Below are 12,125 nucleotides of genomic sequence, written 5' to 3'. Positions count from 1 at the left end.
TTGTATAGGCATGTCTTGCACAACAATATTATATATTATTTTCCTAAAATTAAATATTTTTTAATTCAACAAAATTTAATAAATCTTTTCAAATTATCAATCAATGTAATATTTTATTTTAAATAGCATAAAATTGATTAAATCAAATGCTACAATAGTCAATTGATAATATATATATATTAATATTCTTCATCCTATAAACACCTCTAACACATTCATTTTTGTTAATCAAAAATATTATAAAATTTCATCTTATTGGTAATATGTTCTCATCGCACTCATGTTTAAAATTTCAAAACCTAGACAACGAAGATGTATTTTTGGTTGAGTTATGTAGTAAAATTAGGAGTATTTCTTAAAAAATGGGTCAAATTATGATTTCAAATTCGAAATAATCCAAAATAGATTGGTTATTTTCATATTCTAGCGTATCTAAATGTTTAGTGCACATATAGAATAATTGTTTAAGTGATTCTTTTTTTCGATATATTTCTGAAAAAAATAATTACATATTCAATTTATTTACATTTATAATAAAAAAATTATATACAAAATTACGAGACATAATTTAAAATTGAAAATTGTTTAGTATATAAAGTAATGATGCATTTATGTGTTATACTTAACTTTATATTCTTAATTCAAGATTTTAAAATTAACTGTACAAATATTCTAGTAATTATATTTGAATTTAAATAAGATGTTCATTATTTATGACACTCATATAATGTGTGCATGATAAATAACATAAGTGACAATATTGGTATGAAGATTCATAGGTGAACCTCAATAACTTGAGTTCAATTTCCACCGACAATATTTTTAATTTAAATATTAAACACAGGGTAAATTTGTCATTTTAATACAATAATAAAATATCTCATAATTTTATTTTCATGTTGTATTATTATATAAAGAAGGAATAAAAGAAAATGAAACGAAATTTATATACCATGCTATTATAATTTATGTGACGATTCTAATTTTTCAGTTTTCCCTCTATTTTAGCTTAAATTAGACTTAGAACACTATATCGACATGATATTCATTTTCTCTACGATTTTCAGCTTAAGAATTTGTATTCACTTATTTTATATTATTTAAAGTCTTCCCTCCCAAATTCATTATTTCTCAATAATTTTTATTTAGGACCGCTAACAAAAATGGAGTCCTTAATGATGAATTAATGCAAGGATTTTGCCAATAAAACCCTAGATGCATCAACCTGTCACCTTCTAGTTTGCTTGAGATTAGAAAGTTAGGAACTAAAAATAATCTATTCTTTTGTATGAGCTTAAAAACTTAGGAACTTATTATATATATATATATATACACACCAACTGATAAAGAGCAAACATATACAGTAGCTTAACATTATGTTCTCTGAGTAGGAATCATGCTCACCATATCCGTGGCAGCTTCTCTCCATTCCAAAGTCTTAATGTTCACCATATCCGTGGCAGCTTCTCTCCATTCCAAAGTCTTAATGTTTTGTGCCCTGGATATAAACCATTTAACTTTATCCACAATATCCAACCCTTTCTGCTTTATTTCTGCTTTATTCGGACATTTCAACAAGCTGAGATATGTCTCTATATCATGAACACGCGATGGATTTCTCATCTTGAGAATGTCAAGGGCTATTTCAACCCCCACATGGACATAACATGATGAGCATCTCCAATGAAAATCCATTTTCACACCCAAAACCCTAAAATTCTCATTGAAAACGACACCAGGCATTTTCGTGATTGGATCGTTGACATTTACAATTCGCAAAACATTGATCCCTAATTCATCACATCTTTCCTTGAATCCTAGGTTTCCGACTCGAGGTCCTCCGAAGGAAAGGACAGTGATTGGAATTTCATTGTTTGAATCATCTATGTTGAGTTGAAGCTCAGCTATATCGTAAGCTAGTAGTAAGGCCAATGAGCTTCCCATACTATGACCTGCCAAAGATATACTTATGTGCTCACCTTTGTACATGTTGAGTAATCTTGTGATCTCGCAAAGTAGTTGCTCACGACAACTTCCTAGCCCAAACTTGTTGGCACTTTCATTGGAAGTATATAAGCTGAGAACTCCGGCTCCAACTTTAACATTAGGCCGTGATTTATGAGGATCAAGACGAGCCGGAGTCAACGAGCTATTGAAATTAGCCAGCCATTCTTGATATGTCACCGTGCCTCGAAATACCACCATTAAATCCCTCCTTCCATTTCTCTTCACTTCTTCATCGGATGACACTGCAATGTAACCTATCCACCGCCCACAACAACCATCATTTTGCGTTGGAATGCTTATATCAGGAGTAGCATATATGTACTTTGTAACCTCATAACCCGAATCAAGCATGCCAACTTCATTTAACATGCTATTTTTACCATACTTGCAATTCAAGTATCTTCTACTTTCAGGATCCAAGTCAAAAACCTGGTAACATGCGGCCACGAATTCTCCATACCTTAGTATTTCATGCTGGAAAAGAGGGTCTAGCGGTTCCACAACATTTTTCCAGTCATGCACACCTCGCGCTTCTTCCCATAAACGAGCTAAGCAGGAGCTTGTTTCGGCAACCTTTGTTGTCAGTACCTTCTTCGTAGTTGCAAAGCCAGCATCGATGCAGAACTGTCTATTCGTCTTACACGAATTTCTGTTAATTTTTTTTACACTCCCATCACTAGAAAACGCAACAAAATGACCCGTGTTCGTAAAATTCAAGACTCTCATTGCCATGACAAAGAACAGAAGAGAGACTCGAAAATATAATGAGAGTGATAGAAGAGGGTACGTAATTAGATTTAGAGCGAAGAAAGACAAGACGTAATTAGTAATATATAAAAGGAAGGAGTCAGAATCAGAGTGTATTAGTTTGATGTGGTGACGCGTGAGGGGAGGCAATAAGAAAAAGAGCCATGTTTGGCGAGTATTGACTCAACTTCAAAATATTCATGATACTAATTCCAAGTGGTCACATTTGGGACATAATATTTTAAGTGGTCGGTTGGGGGTTAAGTCCTTGCGGCTGTTATATATTAAGTGTATGCATCTATTTGATGCACCCATACGTGGTTGACTTGATATTAAAGTTCAAAAGCTTTTTAAACAGTGAGTGAATAAGAATGTTGTCTTGATCAGATAGGAGAGACAAGATATTTGGAAAAACTAGTGTTGGTTGGATGATTTGCCAGCAACGATTTTCAGGCGAATCCATTATAAGATATTTATCGTCTTAATTTCAACGTCATTCTGCATGAAATTCAAGTTTATATGTGAATAATTGTTTCATATTACTGTTTTCTTAGTTGAAACTTTGTGCAAATCAAAGATCAAAATATATACAAGGTGCCTTGTTCACACACTCTCTAATTTTATATCCACACTGAGTTCTAAAATATATCTTATATTTATTTCATTTTTAATATTTAATTCTGATTTTTTACTAATTCATTAAGTTTTACTATATGTATATTTTATTCTTCCTGTGATATTCAATATAATCCAAAGAACTAATACATTTAAAATATGAACAATTTTTATTATGAATTATGAGTTTTTGTAATTTCCGAGTCAATGAGGCTTTTCAAATCCGCTAAACAGCTGAAAATGAATTGTTCCCGAACATACAAAACAACTAACCAAAACAGCAAATTAAAAAATACAAAAACAAATCAATCACTTCAAAAGAAAATATCCCAAAAATTGGGCACAACAAATAACCCGCATAAAAAAACGATTATTAATAAAAAAAAATAAGAATTACGATCATTACATAAGAGAAAGTAACACTAAAGTAAATTTTTGAGAATGAAGAAAACTTAATTGGTAAAAACAAGACTAAATACGCATATTTGTTGTGGGAGACAGCTAGGTTAATGGTTAGACTCTGATCAATTGATTTTAGGCCTATCTTTGCTAATTGTTTCTTTTCATTTTTAAGATGGCATTTGGGTATTGTCAAAAGTAAATAAGATGGTATTCGGGTACATTAATACTACACTTTGCCAAAATTCCAAATATAATTGTTATTCTTAATCTATATTATCTTAAAAGTTACTGTTGTCTATATAAGATTTACCCACTAATTTACCCATGATTCATGACCCAATTTCTTTTTTAACACATAAAACTTTATATTATATATATATCCATGAATCTTTTCCATAAATATTTATCTCAACCCATTAATTAATACCTAACCCAAACTGCTCCATGATTATATGTTAGGTCACACACACTGTAGATGGGGTGAATACAGTGTATAGCATAATCAAATCGAATTCTAATAACACAAGTAACAGAAAATAGACTTTATTCAAAGTAATAAATTCTGTTACAGTATGGAACTGTCCTCTCTCAGTGATGAACAAATATCACGAAAGCTGCTAGTGTTACAATGAATAATATTCTCGATAATGATAACACTTATAGTGTAAACCCTATGTCTGTGTTTATATACTACACAGTTACAAGATAATCGCTAATTGATATGGAATATAATTCTGCTTCCTAAAATATATCAATCAGATATCTTTTCTTCCAAGTATTCTATTCTTCATAGAATTCCTTCTTCATGCATATGTCTTCTTACGTTTGTCTTGATCTTCTTTTCCTTTCAATCAGCCGCATTCCTTATCTGAACGTTTCCTTTAAGTCCTGATATTATCTTCTGATAAATATCTCCTGAACCTTAAGTACTGATGACTTAAGTTCTGACTTCAGTATAAGTGTTGATTTCAGTTAAGTACTGATTTGTCTTGTTTAAGTAAGATCTGGAAACTAAACATAAATCATATTAGACATGACATTATCAAATATATCTAACAATCTCCCCCAACTTGTAAATTAGCATAATATACAAGTTTAACAGATATTTGATGATGTCAAAAATATTAATTACAAATGCTTGAGAATTTGACTAGATAACTACAACTTACAGTCCTTAAAGCTTTACCAACTTTAACTTCTGATAACAACTTCAGTCTGTATTCATATCAGAATTTGAGTAGTTGTAGATCTTGACTTGGCTTCACTTTCTGATCTCTCTGATGTCAGGAGTTGTTCTGAGATAGTTCTTCAACAAACATCTCTCACCATATCTGAGTTCATCAATCATCCTCCTTTTAACATCTTTAAGTTCTGCAGAATCTTCACCAGTTTGGAAGATAGCAGCCCTGAGATCATTAATTCTAGCTTTCCTTATGTCCTGATCCAGTCTGATCAAATACGCCTTGTCAGACTCAAGATTGAATTCTACAGTCTTGTAACCCATAAATGTAGTTATAATCTTAGCAGAGTTAGGCTTCATCTCAACTATATCACCCTTGTGATCTCTGTACTTTGGAAGATATGTGTTGTCAGACTTTACAGAATAAAGCCTTTTCTGTCTCTGAATTTGATTCTTCAAATAATTTACAGCACTTTCTGTTATTCTGTCATTCACTTGAAGTAAGAATAATACATGTTCCAATTCTTCAAAATACTTCAGTGGAATAACATTTTCCCTTATATGATAATCCCTACCATCTGTCATGAAGTACAACAAGATGTGTTTTTTCAAGTAGGTATGGTAAACCATTTGTACAGATTCTAGTTGATTCAATTTTTCAGGAGTTGCTCCAATACCTGGTTCACTTAAGGAAGTTGGATCATTGGTTGTGTTCTGTATTCTTTTTTCATCAGCACTATCCAATCCAGATTTATCTCTTGCTTCCTTTCCAGTAACCACTCTTGCTTCAAAACCACTTGCAGCAGTCTTCAAAGGTTGAGTCAGTTTGGCTTTGGTGAATCCTGGTAGGAGTAACTTTGAAGGTTTAACATGAGTAATGTCAGAGGTTTCCTTTGATTTATCTTCTGATATCAAGTCAACTTGAGCTACGTCAGAGGTTACTTGCTTCTTTATAATATCAGAACTAACTATATCTTGACTCTGAACAACTTTAGCCATGTCAGAGGTTGTCTTAGAAATCTTCCTTGAAGTCAGAGTAAGATCAGCATCTTCAACAGTAATTTCTTCATCCACAGGAGGCACATAAAACATAAACCTTTATAGGTTCACCAACTTTTTCTTTGCCCTTGGACCTTGGATCTATCTGCAATTGTGATTTAGCCTTGATTGCTTCAGGATTTGTCCTTTCTTTTATCACAATGCCTTTGGCCTTTGAGAGTTTCTTTTTACCAACAGAAGCTTCAGATTTAGAATTGACTTTTTCTGACTTAAGTCTAGCTTCTTCTTCCATCAGACTCTCAAAGTCCATTCCTGGATTTTCCTTAAGAAATAATTGTCATGATATTTTTTCATCAAGATCCAAAAGTTCATCAGAACTTATCCTTTTACTAGTATCAGAATTAATTCTTTTTCCAGTATTAGAACTTGTTCTATGACCTGTAGCTTCAGTTCTTCTTGATGAGAAACCACTACCTTGACCATGACCTCCACCCATTCCAGAGTTTCCCTGGTCATCTTTTTCATCATCCTTCCCCTTCAGTGTCTTAACATTTTTGCATTTGGACTTAATTACCTTCTCCCCCTTTTTGGCATCAGCAGGTAAGAGAAGAGAGACAAGCAATTCCACTGAGGATTGGATTTCATCGAGTTGAGATTGCTGAGAAGCTTGATTTTTCAAAATATCATCAATCTGAGACTGTTGCTTCTCTTGGGTCTTCTCAATGTAAGCAACTCTGTCAAAGGTAGGTTGGAAGAAAGTTTTCTTTTCAATTTTTATAAGCATTTCTTGCTTGAGCAATTCTTCCTGAATTTTATATAACTCTGCATGAGTTGTTAAATGTAGACCTTGCAGATGTCTAGTACTCAATGCAGTGACTCAAAGTTGTGTCTTAAAATCATCATTAATTAACATCTCATCAGCTTTTGCCAAGTGCTCAGCAAGAATCTTTTCAGATGAAACAAAGGTAACTGAGTTCCATTCCTTAGTCCACTCCTGTCCTCTAGGAGTTTCACTCCAAGGTACTGGTGCTTCTCCTCGAACAAACTTCTTGACTAGTTCAGATTTAGAAACAGTCTGTTGAGGTACATGACCTGAAGGACCAGCTTCATCAGGATCTGTATTTATAGCAGCATCACCAGTATCATCAGCATTTGCAGCATCAGAACTGACAGAATCAGCATCTTCTGTTAAAAGAACAGTATGAGAAGCAATTGAGACTTCAACATCCTCCTCTAAGTGCTGATCTACTTCCAAGTTATGATCAACATCCATAGTCTGATGCTCACCTATATTCTGATCATCAACATCTAGATGCAGAGAAGGTGTTGCAGACAATTCCGGAGTTTTATTAGCATCAGTAAGTGGTGTTGTTGATGGATTTATTGCTGTTGGAGCTTCTAAATAGAGAACCTCAGGCACAACTAGATTGTGAATATCAATTTCAGCACTTGTGCCTGGGTCTTCAGTAGATACTGGTTCATGTACAGGAGACACAGGTGGTGTAGATGCTTTATTTGTAGCAGCTTCCTGAGGTGGTGACAATGGAGGTGTAGAAGCAGTAGCTGTAGCAATTTCTGGCTCTTTTGAGATCAGAGATTCCTGATCTCCTTCCTTAGTTGCTTCATCCTCATCCTCTGAAACTGGCCTGTGAGCTCTCTGTTTCTTGTATCTCTTTGAAGATGGAGATTCCTTGGGAGGTTCAGCATAAGACATTCTTCTAAGCCTTTTGAGAAGCTTAGATCCCCCAATTCCAGTATCCTTCTGAGAATAGACCTTCTCAGCTTCTTTTATGACAGGTTTTGAGACAGAAACCTGTTCCTCACTGTCTGACTCATCTCTCAGAACAATCCTCCTTCTCTTCTGTGGTGTCTGAGGTACAGTCTTTGTCCTCTTGGGCTTGGAAGATGAAGGCTTCACAGTATGTGCTGATGATGAAGGTTGAGGTATCTGTGAAGGTTTGAGATGTGTTCTGACAGAGGGTTGAGTAGAGTGAGGTGTATGTGTGGTATGTTCTGATGGGTGGTGAGTTGTCTGGGTTGTGGTGGTGGGTTGTACATCAGGGTAAACAGATCTGTAGGTTAGAGGATCAGCATTTACCAAGATATGTTTTACAGACTGAGGTATCTGTAAGGGTCTAACCACCGTTTTCTTAAGGTTAGCATTTACCAAGTCATTAAAAGCACGTTTTGCAAGTTTAAAAGGTGGAAATAAAGAACTGGCTGGTTGGGGTTCATTAGCACAGCAAAAGGTATATATAAGCTGACAGAATCTAGCAAAGTAAACTACATTTCTATCCTCTGTCATCCTATCCCCAATAAAACCTAGCACAGCACTTGCAAAATCAAAATGAGTTTGGTGAATAATAGCATACCCGATGTGCTGACTCATGATTGGAATGGCATCAAAGTTGGAACACTTATTCCCGAAGGCTTTAGTGATGCAGTCGAAGAAAAAGCTCCATTCCTTTCTGATATGTGCTCTTTTCAACTGTCCAAGCTTGGCCAAACTCTTCTCATACCCCAAATTGGCCATGAGCTGTTGTAGAACTGGTTCCTCCGGTGTTGAGAAAATACAGCCTTCTGGTAAGTGAAGAGATTTACGAACTGCTCCAGGAGTTACCACATTCTCAACATCATTGACTTCGAAAATAATACTTGGAGTACCAGTAGCACCACCATTTTCAAAATGCCCAGTCCGCCAAAACGTCAGAACTTGTTGGCTGGAAATGACTTGAGGCTGGGTCAATGCATACCCAATCTCAGAACTTGATATGTTATCAGAGATAAAAACGGTCATCAAAATATTGATAAATCAGGATTTATACATGCATCAGAATTTCAAACGACTCAGAGACAACATCTTGCAAAAATATAAAATTTTCATTAATATATTAAAAGAATACATTCATGAAATTGAAATTTACATCATAACATTACAAGATTGTCCTAAGCTACAAATCCTATTTTTTTTCTACTCTCTGCAAACAGAACAGCGAGACGAATGATTCGCTCCTGCTGTCGAAGAGCTTCCAGCCGTGCTTCTTCCTATCGCTCAACATGGCAATGGTAATCCATATAAAAGAATAAGAGGTCTGTGAGGACCTCTTGGGGAACTGCGTCCCAAATCTCATCAGGAATGGCAGTTACATGTCATTCCTGCTGCCATCCCTCACGGCTCAACTCCATATTGAAGGTTTCATAGTTCAAGAACATGTTGTAGTTAACCATGATGTTGTTGATATGAATGAAAAGAGAGCGAGTGTGTGAGAAAAGGAATGATATGTAGGCTGGAATGAGGTGTTGGTTTATATAGGCAAAAGAATGCCAGGAGACGCAAGGAAAATTTAATGCTGACAGGTAGAAATAATTCTACCTCGTCTCCCTAGACTAAGAAGAATAAAAATAGCCATTGGAAGTGTAAAATGGGGTTTAATGCGCACAAGAAACAAGTAAATATTATTGTGCATGGACGTGTACCACTAACCCTAATTGTATTGACTGTTAATATTCCACCTAAACATATTCTAATTTCAAAATAAGACTGTTTCAGATTTTAACCACAAATAAGTCAAGTAAAGGATCAGAATTTAATATCAGAACTTAGACTTATATCTGAACTTAACAGTCATCAGAACATGATTTCTTAACTCGAAAAGTGAATGCCTATTTCTGTAATTTTCCACACAAATTCTGATTTCGGTTTTTCAGAACTTAATCATCAGAACTTCCATCATAACTTGTCCTCAGAATATATGCAATCTGACACATAAACTGTTCATCTAAAACAACATTGACCACCACAGTAATTTTCATCATTCATATGGAGTGTAAGTGTGTGCATTAAGCTAAATATCAGACAAAGAGTAAAGTCTGATTCACTTCAGTACATCTTAGAAATAAGGCATAACTAAGAACTTTACTTAAACTGTCATTATTCTGAGGCCTACTATTGAATGAGTTCATGCATGAGTCCACCTCAACTGTTTTGTGCTTATTTTATGCATCTTTTGAAATTCCATTTTTCAGTGGCTTCTCAGTGTAAGTGAGTCACGACTGCTTATCAGAATTTATGCTATTATCAGAGTATTTCTCCAGGAATCATAGAGTGTGAAAAGTCACCAAGAAAAATATTTATTTTTGCTTTTCTGATGCATATTACTTAATACCAGCAATGCACTTGGGTCATCCCTTCCACAATTTTTACTCTAGATCTCAAAGGAGTACCTGATTTTTATTCCTTGTTCTTTTCCTTTTTCTTTTGATAAGTGAGGTTTATCAGCACTTAGTTCATTCACCAGATTTACTAACATCAAAACTTAACAGATAAGAAGAATTATTCTAGTTTGTGACTTAGTAATAAGATAGACAAAGTAAACTTAACTAAGCTCAATATCAGAATTTGCTTGTGTCAATAGATTTCCACATAAATAATTACTTCTAACATGGGATCTCTAGTATGTTAAAGACTACTAGGTCAGCATCTAGCACAGTTATCCTCATACGATTGAATAGTTACAGAAACAGTCATATCACTATCACAGTTTAGAAATTCACATCAGATAACAATCAGTACTTAAGCAATTTTTAATTAAGCACAGAATACACAAAGATAGTAATATATGTAAATACTGATCATAAAGTCTGATGCATCAGAACAAAACTAAACAGATTTAGAGAAAGAACCTGAAACCATTCCAAGTTTATTTACCAATCTTGTAAAAGTAGCTTCACACGGTGATTTTGTGAAGATATCTGCTAGTTGTTGATCTGTTAGAAAAAAAGTGCAATTCCACTGTACCTTCATCCACATGTTCCCTTATGAAGTGGTACCTAATGCTGATATGCTTCGTCATTGAATGTTGAACTGGATTACCTGTCATAGCAATAGCACTTTGATTATCACAATAAATAGGGATTTTAAAATATGTTAACCCCTAATCCAGTAACTGATTCTTCATCCAAAGACTCTGTGCACAATAGCTTCCTGCAGCAATGTATTCTGCTTCTGCAGTTGATGTGAAAATTGACTTTTGTTTCTTGCTAAACCAAGAAACCAATCTGCCTCCAAGAAATTGGCAGCTTCCACTTGTGCTCTTCCTGTCAATTTTGCAACCTGCAAAATCTGCATCTGAGTAACCTATTAGTTTAAAATCTGATTCTCTGGGATACCACAATCCCAAATCAGCTGTTCCCTTAAGATATTTGAATATTCTTTTCACAGCTGTTAAGTGAGGTTCTCTTGGATCTGCTTGAAATCTTGCACAAAGACAGGTAGCATACATGATATCAGGTCTACTAGCAGTTAGATAGAGTAGAGAGCCAATCATACCTCTGTAATCAGTAATATCTACTGATTTACCCGTATCCTTATCCAGTTTTGTTGCAGTGGCCATTGGAGTGGATGCACTTGAACAATCTTATATTCCAAATTTCTTCAGCAAGTTTCTGGTGTACTTGGTTTGACAAATAAAAGTTCCTTCTTCATTCTGCTTGACTTGAAGGCCCAGAAAATAGCTAAGTTCCCCCATCATACTCATTTGATATCTTGACTGCATCAGTTTGGCAAACTTCTTGCAAAGTCTATCATTTGTAGAACCAAAGATGATATCATCAACATAAATCTGAACCAGAAGTAAGTCCTTTCCATGGTTGAGGTAGAACAGTATTTTATCTATAGTTCCTCTGTTAAATCCACTTTCCAGAAGAAACTGAGCTAAAGTCTCATACCATGCTCTTGGAGCTTGCTTAAGGCCATAAAGTGCTTTATCAAGCCTGTAGACATGATCTGGATATTTGGAATCTACAAAGCCTGGAGGTTGTTCAACATATACTTCCTCCAATTCTCCATTGAGAAAAGCACTTTTTACATCCATTTGAAAGACAGTAAACTTTTTTGTGAGCAGCATAAGCCAAAAATATCCTTATGGCTTCCAATCTAGCAACTAGTGCAAATATTTCATCATAATCAATTCCCTCCTGTTGAGAATATCCTTTTGCAACCAACCTTGCCTTATTCCTTGTAATTATGCCATCACTATCAGTTTTGTTTCTGAATACCCACTTTGTACCAACAACAGATCTGTTCTTTGGTCTTGGCACTAGGGTCCACACTTTGTTTCTTTCAAATTCATTTAACTCTTCCTGCATTGCTTGCACCCAATCAGCATCTTGAAGA

General features: G+C 34.8%; 1 protein-coding gene across 1 annotated transcript; it reads right to left on the bottom strand.

Annotated features, from left to right (window-relative positions):
- Positions 1–1,374: 1,374 nt before the first annotated feature.
- Positions 1,375–2,760, bottom strand: LOC141679806 (galactolipase DONGLE, chloroplastic-like). Its single transcript, XM_074486197.1, has one exon. It carries the CDS (start codon positions 2,737–2,739, stop codon positions 1,375–1,377), a length of 1,365 nt encoding a protein of 454 aa, XP_074342298.1. The 5' UTR covers positions 2,740–2,760.
- Between the last annotated feature and the right edge of the window lie 9,365 nt (positions 2,761–12,125).

The sequence above is a fragment of the Apium graveolens genome, chromosome 8 (genome assembly GCF_009905375.1).
Source record: "Apium graveolens cultivar Ventura chromosome 8, ASM990537v1, whole genome shotgun sequence".
NCBI classification, from domain to species: Eukaryota; Viridiplantae; Streptophyta; class Magnoliopsida; order Apiales; family Apiaceae; genus Apium; species Apium graveolens.
The sequence above is the reverse complement of the archived record's forward strand: the minus strand, read 5'-3'. Positions and strand labels throughout refer to the sequence as shown.

What these genes read in the sequence shown, in the direction of transcription:
- LOC141679806 (XM_074486197.1), bottom strand. Translation starts at nt 2,739, where the DNA reads ATGGCAATGAGAGTCTTGAATTTTACGAACACGGGTCATTTTGTTGCG.